This window comes from Hyla sarda, unplaced genomic scaffold, assembly GCF_029499605.1.
Source record: "Hyla sarda isolate aHylSar1 unplaced genomic scaffold, aHylSar1.hap1 scaffold_1260, whole genome shotgun sequence".
Classification (NCBI taxonomy): Eukaryota; Metazoa; Chordata; class Amphibia; order Anura; family Hylidae; genus Hyla; species Hyla sarda.
In genome coordinates this window covers 67,851-83,802 of record NW_026607882.1, presented here as the reverse complement: position 1 = coordinate 83,802, position 15,952 = coordinate 67,851, and the positions used below count along the sequence as shown (strand labels likewise).

At 42.9% G+C, this 15,952-nt stretch overlaps 1 protein-coding gene and 5 non-coding genes across 6 annotated transcripts; all 6 read left to right on the top strand.

The window, feature by feature from the left end:
- Positions 1-891: 891 nt before the first annotated feature.
- Positions 892-1,082, top strand: LOC130304055 (U2 spliceosomal RNA). Its single transcript, XR_008853873.1, has one exon. It is a non-coding gene; the product is annotated as a U2 spliceosomal RNA (small nuclear RNA).
- Positions 1,083-3,228: 2,146 nt separating this feature from the next.
- LOC130304044 (uncharacterized) lies at positions 3,229-7,936 on the top strand. The gene is made up of 8 exons (XM_056551897.1): positions 3,229-4,690; positions 4,940-5,074; positions 6,157-6,205; positions 6,296-6,337; positions 7,001-7,221; positions 7,438-7,507; positions 7,574-7,670; positions 7,753-7,936. Exons 1-8 carry the CDS (start codon positions 3,398-3,400, stop codon positions 7,934-7,936), a joined length of 2,091 nt encoding a protein of 696 aa, XP_056407872.1. The 5' UTR covers positions 3,229-3,397.
- A 376-nt stretch (positions 7,937-8,312) lies between these two features.
- LOC130304076 (U2 spliceosomal RNA) lies at positions 8,313-8,506 on the top strand. Its single transcript, XR_008853889.1, has one exon. It is a non-coding gene; the product is annotated as a U2 spliceosomal RNA (small nuclear RNA).
- A 2,123-nt stretch (positions 8,507-10,629) lies between these two features.
- Positions 10,630-10,820, top strand: LOC130304054 (U2 spliceosomal RNA). The gene has a single exon (XR_008853872.1). It is a non-coding gene; the product is annotated as a U2 spliceosomal RNA (small nuclear RNA).
- Positions 10,821-13,387: 2,567 nt separating this feature from the next.
- LOC130304053 (U2 spliceosomal RNA) lies at positions 13,388-13,578 on the top strand. Its single transcript, XR_008853871.1, has one exon. It is a non-coding gene; the product is annotated as a U2 spliceosomal RNA (small nuclear RNA).
- Positions 13,579-15,653: 2,075 nt separating this feature from the next.
- Positions 15,654-15,844, top strand: LOC130304052 (U2 spliceosomal RNA). The gene has a single exon (XR_008853870.1). It is a non-coding gene; the product is annotated as a U2 spliceosomal RNA (small nuclear RNA).
- Positions 15,845-15,952: the final 108 nt, after the last annotated feature.

Below are 15,952 nucleotides of genomic sequence, written 5' to 3'. Positions count from 1 at the left end.
TATATATATATATATATACGCGCACACACACACATATATATAAACGTATTCTCCGTTGAGATATTGCAGCCGCTGCTGTGTCCAGGCCCAGGAGCCTTAGCACTGTGCTGTGATGTCACTCAATACCACTGACATCACTAGGTGTAAACAACATCTCTCCTTTGCTGTGTATGTGACTATGGAGCTGTTTGGTGATGTCGTCTATTATGGCCTTCATAGAAGCAACAGGAGATTGTTGCATCCATCTAGAACCCTCAGAACTACAGTGCTATGATGTCACTCACTTCCACAGGCCTTGCAGAGTGTAAACAACAACAACCCAGCTTTGTTGTGTATGTAACCATAGGGATTTGTGATGTCACCTAGAACCTTCACAGCAGCGACAGCTTTATGAGGAGCATCAGCACTGCTCTGCCTGAGCAGAACCATCACCGCCATAGGTTGTCAAATAACCCGGGTTTAACCCACACAGGTAAGTCCAATGGGGTGCAGGCATGTCCTCTATGCTTACAGCTTCCCGTGGGTGTTGGTTTGATACCGTTTGGGGACAGCCAAGGAGGCATCTGCAGGCAACAAAGGTAGGTGTGTGCTTGTGTGTGTGTTTCCTATGCAGATCCTAAGCCCAGTGTCACATGCAAGTAGGAGGAGTAAGAAGGGTTCCTGGCAAATCCGGGTTATGGATTGCATTTAAAAAGGCCCCGTGGGAGTGCAATGGGCCCCTGTCTTGCTGCTTAGCAATAATGGTATGGGTTTAGGTTCTGCTGTGTGTACTGGTGGTTGACTGCCCCCCAGCCCAGAGTGTGCATGGAAAATTGTCTGGCAGCCTCCCTGACAGCAAGCAGTGATAGTGCCCATGAAGGGCACCTTGTTGGGCCCGCCCCTTTCACGGTTATCGCTTCTCGGCCTTTTGGCTAAGATCAAGTGTAGTATCTGTTCTTATCAGTTTAATATCTGATACGTCCCCTATCTGGGGACCATATATTAAATGGATTTTTGAGAACGGGGGCCGATTTCGAAGCTTGCTTCCGTCGCCCTATGCATTGACCCGATATGGCAGTATCTTCGGGTACAGTGCACCACCCCCTTACAGGGTTAAAAAGAAAGATTCCTACTTTCATTGCTACCTGCTTGCTGGCTAGCCAGCTAGCCAGCCCTGTGGGCCTTGCTGCTGCTGCAGCCAAAAAACAAAAGGTGGTGCTGCTGCTGCTTCTGCTGCTTCTGCTTCTGCTTGTGTCTGGCCGCTGTTGGAGCGTCCAGGCACAGGACTTCTGCTGCTGCTGACTAAATGGCCTCCTTAATTGGATCATTTGAGTAGCCAGCACACCTGTGCAGGTAGGGCATGACATGATAGGCAGCTGACTTGATAGCGGGTGGGTGCTGAATGTTCCTAATTGACAAAATAAGATTAATGCTTATGAAGAAATATAAAATCTCATCCCTTCCCCAATATCGCGCCACACCCCTACCCCTTAATTCCCTGGTTGAACTTGATGGACATATGTCTTTTTTCGACCGTACTAACTATGTAACTATGTAACATAACATGGGGGGGGGGGGGGTCTCCTGGCTGTTCACACAGGTGTGTCATTGCTGTACATTGACCATGCATTGCTTCTGTGGTATTGCAAAGGCAAAGACAAATGCTTCCAGCCATCCATTGCACTAATGGATTGGTCATCAGCTGGCTGTCTATGTCCCGCATCAATATAGACCAAAGTACAGAGGGTTAGGCTATGCTATTGTGCACCTACCTGATGCATCAGAAGGTGCGAGGCCCTTGCTAAATTCTGTGCACAGACTTTGAGATCTATACTTTAGACTGTATCTAAACCTGCTCCAACATGGACTGACATTCTGGCCTACTTTCAGCCGATGCGACTTGTCTGTCGCTGAACAGTCGCTTTTTATGTATTCAGCACCTATGTATAATGTTGTAAAAATGCTCTAGAAGCTAAAGTCGCAGAAATGTCACACATATTTGGCCTGCAACTTTCTGTGCGACAAATTCAGACAGGAAAAATCAGTATAAATCCTTAGAAAATTATCCCCCAGTGTCTCCATCTGCTGGCGGTATTGAATAAGCATTGCTGCACTGATGGGGTATGCATTAGACGAAAAAAAAAGAAGAAAAAGAAGAATAATACGCCCAGAAAAGAGGCGAAAAGGAGAAAAACGTAAAAAAACGTGAAAAAAAAGTAAGAGGAAGAGAAGGGAAAAAAAGGTGGAAATGGGTTTAAAAGTGATTTCGGCGGAGAAATATATATATATATATATATATATATATATATATATATATATATACGCGCACACACACACATATATATAAACGTATTCTCCGTTGAGATATTGCAGCCGCTGCTGTGTCCAGGCCCAGGAGCCTTAGCACTGTGCTGTGATGTCACTCAATACCACTGACATCACTAGGTGTAAACAACATCTCTCCTTTGCTGTGTATGTGACTATGGAGCTGTTTGGTGATGTCGTCTATTATGGCCTTCATAGAAGCAACAGGAGATTGTTGCATCCATCTAGAACCCTCAGAACTACAGTGCTATGATGTCACTCACTTCCACAGGCCTTGCAGAGTGTAAACAACAACAACCCAGCTTTGTTGTGTATGTAACCATAGGGATTTGTGATGTCACCTAGAACCTTCACAGCAGCGACAGCTTTATGAGGAGCATCAGCACTGCTCTGCCTGAGCAGAACCATCACCGCCATAGGTTGTCAAATAACCCGGGTTTAACCCACACAGGTAAGTCCAATGGGGTGCAGGCATGTCCTCTATGCTTACAGCTTCCCGTGGGTGTTGGTTTGATACCGTTTGGGGACAGCCAAGGAGGCATCTGCAGGCAACAAAGGTAGGTGTGTGCTTGTGTGTGTGTTTCCTATGCAGATCCTAAGCCCAGTGTCACATGCAAGTAGGAGGAGTAAGAAGGGTTCCTGGCAAATCCGGGTTATGGATTGCATTTAAAAAGGCCCCGTGGGAGTGCAATGGGCCCCTGTCTTGCTGCTTAGCAATAATGGTATGGGTTTAGGTTCTGCTGTGTGTACTGGTGGTTGACTGCCCCCCAGCCCAGAGTGTGCATGGAAAATTGTCTGGCAGCCTCCCTGACAGCAAGCAGTGATAGTGCCCATGAAGGGCACCTTGTTGGGCCCGCCCCTTTCATGGTTATCGCTTCTCGGCCTTTTGGCTAAGATATAGGGATATACCTTGGCTGATCCGGTTCCTGCTTTTGTGGGTGCTCTGAGACCCCCCTCCTCGGCCCTGGGACATCGCCCTTCGTTGGGCTTAAGTCCCTTGCTGCTATTGGGGAGGGGGCCCACCTCAGTGTAGAGTTGCGATCCCCCTTTGCCTTAGGGACCTAGTGTCTCTTTGGTGCGCTTGATTGTGAGCATGGCGTCAGCCAGTGACGGAGATCCAGGCATGGTACCATCTTATGCCAAGCTCAAGAACTCAGTACGTATATCGTACTTGGAGGACCAGAGAAAGAACCGGGACCTGAAGTACATCGTGGAGCAAGTTCTGCTGGGCGTCTTTGGATTAAGGAAGCATGAGATATTATCCATCCAAGATTATCCGAAAAGAGGAGTATACGATGTTACTTTTACGGAAGGAGGTATTTACAAGGACTTTGTTATACAGATGAAGAAGGTAAGCGGAGATGCCCGCTTGAGTGGAATAAGAATTGTTGAGCACTTTCCCGATGAACTTATGCTTTTAGTTATAAAAATGTACTCTCCATACGTTAAAGAAGATGAAATTGTTGTGTTTTTAAGGAATTTTTGTAAAAAAATTATAAATAGAGGGAAAGTGATGAATGAGTGTGGAATATGGTCCTCTAAGTGGAAGTTTCTGGTTGAGTTCAAAGAAGATCTATTACTCCCAGGACGAAAGGTTATGCCTCCAGCTCGGTTCAAGTTAGGAAATGTAAATGGTGACGTGTTTTTCCCAGGAATGCCCAATTTCTGCAGAGCTTGTAGAAGATATGGACATGATAAAAACGTATGTGAGAGTACATGTACAAATTGTGGCAGCACTGAGCACTCCTCCAGAGAATGCACAAAAGAAAAGAAATGCAGTTTATGTTACAGAGTTGACCATTTGTATGCTTCTTGTCCTCACAGAAACAAAGAGAAACAACAGAGAAGCCAGCCAGACCCCCGTCATATGAACAGAGAAGACAGCAAACCAGAAGAAAACCCAACTGATCAACATGGTGAGTCTGCTACCTCTGATGAAGATGGATATGAGAAACCCTCCAGCATGAAGGTAAGAAGAAAGGAGAAGAAAGCATGGCAGACAGGAGCTCCTCTCTCGCAGCAGAGGGGTAGTAACCTGGATGAAGCTGTCAGCAAGCCTCAGAGTGCCCCCCTGAGGAAGCCAGAAAATGTTGGGGCTAAGAGAAGAAAGACCGGAACAGGAAGAGAAGAGGCGTTTGTGGAAGAAGAGGGGGGGGTAGGGATGCCATCAGGTGTTCCAGCCCCCTCCCCAAGTGAAACAGGCAACTCGTCCATGGTTCCCGACACGGTGGAAGTCGTTGTGCCCGACCAGCTGCCCGGGGTGGCTCCGACAGGTCATCCCGGGGAGGAGATGGACACTGGGCAAGGTGACGGAGACGGGACAACCCCTGTTCCGGCGAAGAGGAATCCTCTCCTTAGTCCCCTACCGGAGGATCTTCAGGAGGAGGTAATGGAGGAGTCAGACGGTAGCAGCTCACCGGAATCTCTGGTGACAGTGAGATCAGAAGGGGAAAATGATAGTTTTGGGGGTCTGGCTGATGAGGATGAGATAGAATGTGCACAAAGATATTGAAAGTGGTCTCTCTGTAACCTTTAATGATGGCGCTCCATGGACTCTCCCTCAATGTGAGGGGCCTTAAGACACACGCAAGAAGAACTGCTATTTTTAATTTTTTATCCTTTTTGTCTGCATCAGTTTTCTTCTTACAGGAATGTGGCATCCCTCACCAAGCATCATACAAGAAATATGAAGAAGACTGGAAGCATGGCCCCTCAGTGTGGTCAGGGTCCAACGCATCTAAATCTGGAGGAGTTGCTATACTTTTTAAGGGTAATGTTAATATAATTTTTAAGCAAGAGATTTTACCAGGAAGGATTTTATTAGTTAAAGCTTTTATAAATGGTTTTACATGGCAGTTTTTAAACTTTTATGGTTCACCTGATAAAAAAGAAAGAGAAGAGATGTTAGAGATTTTACCTCTTTTTATTAATGATTCTTATCCTTTGATTTTAGCTGGGGATTTTAATTGTGTTTTAAGAGGTGAGAAAAGATATTCTCGAGCTACTAGTAGAAATTATGATAAGACATCTAACATTTTAAAAAATATTACTTTAGATTTTAGGCTTATAGATGTTTTTAAAAAATGTAATCCAAATTTACCTGATACTGAAGGCATTACATGGAGTAATGTGAATTGTAGCTCGAGGATTGATTTTATCTTCTCTTCTCAAAATGTTTTACCTGCCAAATGTGAGCTTTTAACTAATATATTTTCTGATCATAAATGTCTTCTATTTGTTTTAAATCCTGTTCCTGGTTTTAAGAGGGGTATTGGTTCATGGAAATTGAACATATCTCTTTTAGAAGATAAAATAATCTTAACAGAATACGCCAATTTTTATAATAAATGTAAAAATAATAGAGACCCAAATATAGATATAAAAGTATGGTGGGAAAATATGAAGAAAAAAACTAAAGATTTTTTTATAAAACAAGGTATCCAAAAAGCTAAAGATAAAAGACATTGTTATGATATTTTAAATACACGTCTTCAAACTCTTTTTAAATTGCACAATATAGGGATAGATGTAAAAGATGATATTGTTAACATTAAAAAAGAAATAAAAACATTTTTAAATGAAAAAGGTAAAGAGATCATTTTTAAAGCTAAAATCAAACATATTGAAAATAACGAAAAATGTACAAGATATTTTTTTAAAAAATCTAATCAAAAAAGAGTCCATATCGAAAAACTAGAAGGAGAAGTGGAGATGAATAAAATTTTATTTAAAGTACAATGTTATTATAGGGAACTTTTTAATGAGAAAAAAATAGATGCTAATTTCATGAACGATGCCTTAAACAAAATAGAACGTGTTTTAGAGAATAATTCTCAATCCTTTCTTTTACAGTCTATCCCAGAGAAGGAAATATTGGATACCATAAACAGTTTTAATTTGGGTAAAGTACCAGGGTCTGATGGCCTGCCAATCGAATTTTATAAGGTTTTTTATGAGGTTTTAAAAGATGATCTTTTATCTCTTTTTACAGATGTTTTTAATACCAAGATTTTACCACAGTCATGGAAAATGGGTGAGGTTTCTCTGCTCTTTAAAAAAGGTGATAAAGAGGATATTAGGAATTGGAGACCAATAACCCTTTTAAACGCTGATTATAAAATAATGGCTAAAATATGTGCAAACAGACTAAAAAATGTTATAGATAAATTAATACATAATAATCAAGTGTGTGGTATACCGGGTAGAAACATGTGGGAAAATTTAAACCTCATAAAAGATATAATAGAAGATGCTAAAATAAGGAAAAGTAATTTAGCAATTTTAACAATAGACTTTGAAAAAGCATTTGACAGAGTCTCGCACTGTTTTTTATTTAATGTTTTAAATAAAATGGGCATACCAGAAGGTTTTTTAACGTCACTCAAAGCCTTTTATAATGACTGTTTTAGCAAAATTTTAATTAATGGTTTTAAGACTGAAATGGTTCCTTTAAAATCTGGTGTGAAGCAGGGTTGCCCCCTATCACCCCTTTTATTTATTTGTGCACTAGAGCCACTTTTATGTGTCATAAGAGGTGATAAACAGATCCGTGGGATAAGGCTCCCCGGAGGAAATGGTCTTGAAGCTAAAGTAGTCAGTTATATGGATGATGTAGCAGTGACATGTCAAGATAGCCTGGCACTTAAAAAAACTTTAACACAAATTAACTATTTCTGTTGTGCTTCTGGTTTTAAAGTGAATTTTAACAAGTGCGAGATTTTAAAAGTCGGCAAGCTGGATACAAGAGACATAAAGGTACCGGTAGTAGAAAAAGTAAAAATTTTAGGTGTGTATTTTAATGAATTAAATAATGGAAACGAAAGCTGGGAGCTAACAATGCAAAAGGTGAACCAAAAATTATGTGTATGGAGACTAAGAGACCTTACAATGGAAGGAAAAGTGCTGATTTTAAAGATGGTGATTTTACCTTTGCTTTTATATTTAAGTTTAGTGTTCCCACCTAACACACATATGATACGTAAAGTCTCAAAAGTCTGTTACACCTTTTTTTGGAATTCCAAATATGAGAAGTTAAAAAGAGAAATTGTATCTAAACCTAAAGAGAAAGGGGGGAAAAGTTTTACTGATTTTACTGCGTTCCTTTATACAAAATTCTTTTCATTGTGTCTTAAGAATGTTTTTAAAGACAACTATTGGTCGTTCTTTTTGCGCTATAATGTTGGTAATCTCATGAGACACCATGGTTGGTTTGAAACAGATCTTAAACACCCTTATGCTTTTAACCTCCCTATTACTTATTGTATTTTAGAAAAGATTGTTTCTCTTTTTAAACTGTTTGATTTTAGTAAAGATATTCTAATCGATGGGAAAAAACTTACGAGAGTCATTTTAAACAATATTAACATGTGCCAAGTTGGAAATTTTAATGATGATAAATGTAAAGAAATCTGGAGAATTGTGAACTCATTTTATCTTTTTAACTCACAGAAGGACTTATCCTGGAGCTGCATCCACAGTTGCCATCCGTGCCGGGCTTTCCAACACCGTAGAGGATTTGCAAGCACAGCAAAGTGTCCAAGAGAGGGATGCCACGAAGAGGAGACTGTTTTACATCTTTTATGGACATGTGATTTTTCTAGAAGGATATGGACTAAAATGCTGCCACTTTTAAACAAAATTGCTGCTATAAAAGACTTGGACTATAATATGGTTTTATATGGGTGTTTGGATTGTCCCGGCGAACAAGAGAAACGGAAGGCATGGCAAATAATAAACTGTGTGAAGGCAGCTCTGTGGAAAAATAGGAATATTTTATTATTTAAAAAGGACATTTTATCTTTCGATGATGTTATTGGAATGATATTAAGTGAAATGTACATCTATCTTTTAATCGATAAACAAAGTGATGAGTTTGCATTCTTAAAATGGCATTTTACCGACTGGCATATGTGAAATTGTAAAATTGTAAGTTTTTTATGTTCCCCTGGTTTTAATGCTATGTAACTATGTAACTATGTTAAAACTTGAAACTTAAATAAAATAGGTGTGTACCTGTGAAGGTGCAGCCAAGTTAAAAAAAAAAAAAAAATCTGTTCTTATCAGTTTAATATCTGATACGTCCCCTATCTGGGGACCATATATTAAATGGATTTTTGAGAACGGGGGCCGATTTCGAAGCTTGCTTCCGTCGCCCTATGCATTGACCCGATATGGCAGTATCTTCGGGTACAGTGCACCACCCCCTTACAGGGTTAAAAAGAAAGATTCCTACTTTCATTGCTACCTGCTTGCTGGCTAGCCAGCTAGCCAGCCCTGTGGGCCTTGCTGCTGCTGCAGCCAAAAAACAAAAGGTGGTGCTGCTGCTGCTTCTGCTGCTTCTGCTGCTTCTGCTGCTTCTGCTGCTTCTGCTGCTTCTGCTTCTGCTTGTGTCTGGCCGCTGTTGGAGCGTCCAGGCACAGGACTTCTGCTGCTGCTGACTAAATGGCCTCCTTAATTGGATCATTTGAGTAGCCAGCACACCTGTGCAGGTAGGGCATGACATGATAGGCAGCTGCCTTGATAGCGGGTGGGTGCTGAATGTTCCTAATTGACAAAATAAGATTAATGCTTATGAAGAAATATAAAATCTCATCCCTTCCCCAATATCGCGCCACACCCCTACCCCTTAATTCCCTGGTTGAACTTGATGGACATATGTCTTTTTTCGACCGTACTAACTATGTAACTATGTAACATAACATGGGGGGGGGGGGTCTCCTGGCTGTTCACACAGGTGTGTCATTGCTGTACATTGACCATGCATTGCTTCTGTGGTATTGCAAAGGCAAAGACAAATGCTTCCAGCCATCCATTGCACTAATGGATTGGTCATCAGCTGGCTGTCTATGTCCCGCATCAATATAGACCAAAGTACAGAGGGTTAGGCTATGCTATTGTGCACCTACCTGATGCATCAGAAGGTGCGAGGCCCTTGCTAAATTCTGTGCACAGACTTTGAGATCTATACTTTAGACTGTATCTAAACCTGCTCCAACATGGACTGACATTCTGGCCTACTTTCAGCCGATGCGACTTGTCTGTCGCTGAACAGTCGCTTTTTATGTATTCAGCACCTATGTATAATGTTGTAAAAATGCTCTAGAAGCTAAAGTCGCAGAAATGTCACACATATTTGGCCTGCAACTTTCTGTGCGACAAATTCAGACAGGAAAAATCAGTATAAATCCTTAGAAAATTATCCCCCAGTGTCTCCATCTGCTGGCGGTATTGAATAAGCATTGCTGCACTGATGGGGTATGCATTAGACGAAAAAAAAGAAGAAAAAGAAGAATAATACGCCCAGAAAAGAGGCGAAAAGGAGAAAAACGTAAAAAAACGTGAAAAAAAAGTAAGAGGAAGAGAAGGGAAAAAAAGGTGGAAATGGGTTTAAAAGTGATTTCGGCGGAGAAATATATATATATATATATATATATATATATATATATATATATACGCGCACACACACACATATATATAAACGTATTCTCCGTTGAGATATTGCAGCCGCTGCTGTGTCCAGGCCCAGGAGCCTTAGCACTGTGCTGTGATGTCACTCAATACCACTGACATCACTAGGTGTAAACAACATCTCTCCTTTGCTGTGTATGTGACTATGGAGCTGTTTGGTGATGTCGTCTATTATGGCCTTCATAGAAGCAACAGGAGATTGTTGCATCCATCTAGAACCCTCAGAACTACAGTGCTATGATGTCACTCACTTCCACAGACCTGGCAGAGTGTAAACAACAACAACCCAGCTTTGTTGTGTATGTAACCATAGGGATTTGTGATGTCACCTAGAACCTTCACAGCAGCGACAGCTTTATGAGGAGCATCAGCACTGCTCTGCCTGAGCAGAACCATCACCGCCATAGGTTGTCAAATAACCCGGGTTTAACCCACACAGGTAAGTCCAATGGGGTGCAGGCATGTCCTCTATGCTTACAGCTTCCCGTGGGTGTTGGTTTGATACCGTTTGGGGACAGCCAAGGAGGCATCTGCAGGCAACAAAGGTAGGTGTGTGCTTGTGTGTGTGTTTCCTATGCAGATCCTAAGCCCAGTGTCACATGCAAGTAGGAGGAGTAAGAAGGGTTCCTGGCAAATCCGGGTTATGGATTGCATTTAAAAAGGCCCCGTGGGAGTGCAATGGGCCCCTGTCTTGCTGCTTAGCAATAATGGTATGGGTTTAGGTTCTGCTGTGTGTACTGGTGGTTGACTGCCCCCCAGCCCAGAGTGTGCATGGAAAATTGTCTGGCAGCCTCCCTGACAGCAAGCAGTGATAGTGCCCATGAAGGGCACCTTGTTGGGCCCGCCCCTTTCACGGTTATCGCTTCTCGGCCTTTTGGCTAAGATCAAGTGTAGTATCTGTTCTTATCAGTTTAATATCTGATACGTCCCCTATCTGGGGACCATATATTAAATGGATTTTTGAGAACGGGGGCCGATTTCGAAGCTTGCTTCCGTCGCCCTATGCATTGACCCGATATGGCAGTATCTTCGGGTACAGTGCACCACCCCCTTACAGGGTTAAAAAGAAAGATTCCTACTTTCATTGCTACCTGCTTGCTGGCTAGCCAGCTAGCCAGCCCTGTGGGCCTTGCTGCTGCTGCAGCCAAAAAACAAAAGGTGGTGCTGCTGCTGCTTCTGCTGCTTCTGCTTGTGTCTGGCCGCTGTTGGAGCGTCCAGGCACAGGACTTCTGCTGCTGCTGACTAAATGGCCTCCTTAATTGGATCATTTGAGTAGCCAGCACACCTGTGCAGGTAGGGCATGACATGATAGGCAGCTGCCTTGATAGCGGGTGGGTGCTGAATGTTCCTAATTGACAAAATAAGATTAATGCTTATGAAGAAATATAAAATCTCATCCCTTCCCCAATATCGCGCCACACCCCTACCCCTTAATCCCCTGGTTGAACTTGATGGACATATGTCTTTTTTCGACCGTACTAACTATGTAACTATGTAACATAACATGGGGGGGGGGGGGGGGGGGGTCTCCTGGCTGTTCACACAGGTGTGTCATTGCTGTACATTGACCATGCATTGCTTCTGTGGTATTGCAAAGGCAAAGACAAATGCTTCCAGCCATCCATTGCACTAATGGATTGGTCATCAGTAGTGTTGAGCGGCATAGGCCATATTCGAATTCGCGAATATTCGCGAATATATGGACGAATATTCGTCATATATTCGCGAATATTCGCATATTCGTCATATCCTCGCTTTATTTTCGCATATGCGAATATTTGCGTATGCGAAAATTTACAGGTGTGAAAATTAGCAAATACAAAATTAGCATAAGGTAAAATTCGCATATACGAAAATTCGCATATGCTAATTTTCGCATATGCGAATGTTCGCTCGCCAGTCTCACACAGTAGTATTAGAGCCTTCTTTACACCACACAAGCTGGAAGCAGAGAGGGGTGATCACTGTGATGTGTCCTGTGAAGAAAAAAAAAAAAAAAAAAAAAAAAAAAAACGAATATTCGTAATTACGAATATATAGCGCTATATTCGCGAAATTCGCGAATTCGCGAATATGCGATATTCGCGAATAATATTCGAATTGCGAATATTCGCGAGCAACACTAGTCATCAGCTGGCTGTCTATGTCCCGCATCAATATAGACCAAAGTACAGAGGGTTAGGCTATGCTATTGTGCACCTACCTGATGCATCAGAAGGTGCGAGGCCCTTGCTAAATTCTGTGCACAGACTTTGAGATCTATACTTTAGACTGTATCTAAACCTGCTCCAACATGGACTGACATTCTGGCCTACTTTCAGCCGATGCGACTTGTCTGTCGCTGAACAGTCGCTTTTTATGTATTCAGCACCTATGTATAATGTTGTAAAAATGCTCTAGAAGCTAAAGTCGCAGAAATGTCACACATATTTGGCCTGCAACTTTCTGTGCGACAAATTCAGACAGGAAAAATCAGTATATATCCTTAGAAAATTATCCCCCAGTGTCTCCATCTGCTGGCGGTATTGAATAAGCATTACTGCACTGATGGGGTATGCATTAGACGAAAAAAAAGAAGAAAAAGAAGAATAATACGCCCAGAAAAGAGGCGAAAAGGAGAAAAACGTAAAAAAACGTGAAAAAAAGTAAGAGGAAGAGAAGGGAAAAAAAGGTGGAAATGGGTTTAAAAGTGATTTCGGCGGAGAAATATATATATATATATATATATATATATATATATATACGCGCACACACACACATATATATAAACGTATTCTCCGTTGAGATATTGCAGCCGCTGCTGTGTCCAGGCCCAGGAGCCTTAGCACTGTGCTGTGATGTCACTCAATACCACTGACATCACTAGGTGTAAACAACATCTCTCCTTTGCTGTGTATGTGACTATGGAGCTGTTTGGTGATGTCGTCTATTATGGCCTTCATAGAAGCAACAGGAGATTGTTGCATCCATCTAGAACCCTCAGAACTACAGTGCTATGATGTCACTCACTTCCACAGGCCTTGCAGAGTGTAAACAACAACAACCCAGCTTTGTTGTGTATGTAACCATAGGGATTTGTGATGTCACCTAGAACCTTCACAGCAGCGACAGCTTTATGAGGAGCATCAGCACTGCTCTGCCTGAGCAGAACCATCACCGCCATAGGTTGTCAAATAACCCGGGTTTAACCCACACAGGTAAGTCCAATGGGGTGCAGGCATGTCCTCTATGCTTACAGCTTCCCGTGGGTGTTGGTTTGATACCGTTTGGGGACAGCCAAGGAGGCATCTGCAGGCAACAAAGGTAGGTGTGTGCTTGTGTGTGTGTTTCCTATGCAGATCCTAAGCCCAGTGTCACATGCAAGTAGGAGGAGTAAGAAGGGTTCCTGGCAAATCCGGGTTATGGATTGCATTTAAAAAGGCCCCGTGGGAGTGCAATGGGCCCCTGTCTTGCTGCTTAGCAATAATGGTATGGGTTTAGGTTCTGCTGTGTGTACTGGTGGTTGACTGCCCCCCAGCCCAGAGTGTGCATGGAAAATTGTCTGGCAGCCTCCCTGACAGCAAGCAGTGATAGTGCCCATGAAGGGCACCTTGTTGGGCCCGCCCCTTTCACGGTTATCGCTTCTCGGCCTTTTGGCTAAGATCAAGTGTAGTATCTGTTCTTATCAGTTTAATATCTGATACGTCCCCTATCTGGGGACCATATATTAAATGGATTTTTGAGAACGGGGGCCGATTTCGAAGCTTGCTTCCGTCGCCCTATGCATTGACCCGATATGGCAGTATCTTCGGGTACAGTGCACCACCCCCTTACAGGGTTAAAAAGAAAGATTCCTACTTTCATTGCTACCTGCTTGCTGGCTAGCCAGCTAGCCAGCCCTGTGGGCCTTGCTGCTGCTGCAGCCAAAAAACAAAAGGTGGTGCTGCTGCTGCTTCTGCTTCTGCTTGTGTCTGGCCGCTGTTGGAGCGTCCAGGCACAGGACTTCTGCTGCTGCTGACTAAATGGCCTCCTTAATTGGATCATTTGAGTAGCCAGCACACCTGTGCAGGTAGGGCATGACATGATAGGCAGCTGCCTTGATAGCGGGTGGGTGCTGAATGTTCCTAATTGACAAAATAAGATTAATGCTTATGAAGAAATATAAAATCTCATCCCTTCCCCAATATCGCGCCACACCCCTACCCCTTAATTCCCTGGTTGAACTTGATGGACATATGTCTTTTTTCGACCGTACTAACTATGTAACTATGTAACATAACATGGGGGGGGGTCTCCTGGCTGTTCACACAGGTGTGTCATTGCTGTACATTGACCATGCATTGCTTCTGTGGTATTGCAAAGGCAAAGACAAATGCTTCCAGCCATCCATTGCACTAATGGATTGGTCATCAGCTGGCTGTCTATGTCCCGCATCAATATAGACCAAAGTACAGAGGGTTAGGCTATGCTATTGTGCACCTACCTGATGCATCAGAAGGTGCGAGGCCCTTGCTAAATTCTGTGCACAGACTTTGAGATCTATACTTTAGACTGTATCTAAACCTGCTCCAACATGGACTGACATTCTGGCCTACTTTCAGCCGATGCGACTTGTCTGTCGCTGAACAGTCGCTTTTTATGTATTCAGCACCTATGTATAATGTTGTAAAAATGCTCTAGAAGCTAAAGTCGCAGAAATGTCACACATATTTGGCCTGCAACTTTCTGTGCGACAAATTCAGACAGGAAAAATCAGTATAAATCCTTAGAAAATTATCCCCCAGTGTCTCCATCTGCTGGCGGTATTGAATAAGCATTGCTGCACTGATGGGGTATGCATTAGACGAAAAAAAAGAAGAAAAAGAAGAATAATACGCCCAGAAAAGAGGCGAAAAGGAGAAAAACGTAAAAAAACGTGAAAAAAAAGTAAGAGGAAGAGAAGGGAAAAAAAGGTGGAAATGGGTTTAAAAGTGATTTCGGCGGAGAAATATATATATATATATATATATATATATATATATATATATATACGCGCACACACACACATATATATAAACGTATTCTCCGTTGAGATATTGCAGCCGCTGCTGTGTCCAGGCCCAGGAGCCTTAGCACTGTGCTGTGATGTCACTCAATACCACTGACATCACTAGGTGTAAACAACATCTCTCCTTTGCTGTGTATGTGACTATGGAGCTGTTTGGTGATGTCGTCTATTATGGCCTTCATAGAAGCAACAGGAGATTGTTGCATCCATCTAGAACCCTCAGAACTACAGTGCTATGATGTCACTCACTTCCACAGGCCTTGCAGAGTGTAAACAACAACAACCCAGCTTTGTTGTGTATGTAACCATAGGGATTTGTGATGTCACCTAGAACCTTCACAGCAGCGACAGCTTTATGAGGAGCATCAGCACTGCTCTGCCTGAGCAGAACCATCACCGCCATAGGTTGTCAAATAACCCGGGTTTAACCCACACAGGTAAGTCCAATGGGGTGCAGGCATGTCCTCTATGCTTACAGCTTCCCGTGGGTGTTGGTTTGATACCGTTTGGGGACAGCCAAGGAGGCATCTGCAGGCAACAAAGGTAGGTGTGTGCTTGTGTGTGTGTTTCCTATGCAGATCCTAAGCCCAGTGTCACATGCAAGTAGGAGGAGTAAGAAGGGTTCCTGGCAAATCCGGGTTATGGATTGCATTTAAAAAGGCCCCGTGGGAGTGCAATGGGCCCCTGTCTTGCTGCTTAGCAATAATGGTATGGGTTTAGGTTCTGCTGTGTGTACTGGTGGTTGACTGCCCCCCAGCCCAGAGTGTGCATGGAAAATTGTCTGGCAGCCTCCCTGACAGCAAGCAGTGATAGTGCCCATGAAGGGCACCTTGTTGGGCCCGCCCCTTTCACGGTTATCGCTTCTCGGCCTTTTGGCTAAGATCAAGTGTAGTATCTGTTCTTATCAGTTTAATATCTGATACGTCCCCTATCTGGGGACCATATATTAAATGGATTTTTGAGAACGGGGGCCGATTTCGAAGCTTGCTTCCGTCGCCCTATGCATTGACCCGATATGGCAGTATCTTCGGGTACAGTGCACCACCCCCTTACAGGGTTAAAAAGAAAGATTCCTACTTTCATTGCTACCTGCTTGCTGGCTAGCCAGCTAGCCAGCCCTGTGGGCCTTGCTGCTGCTGCAGCCAAAAAACAAAA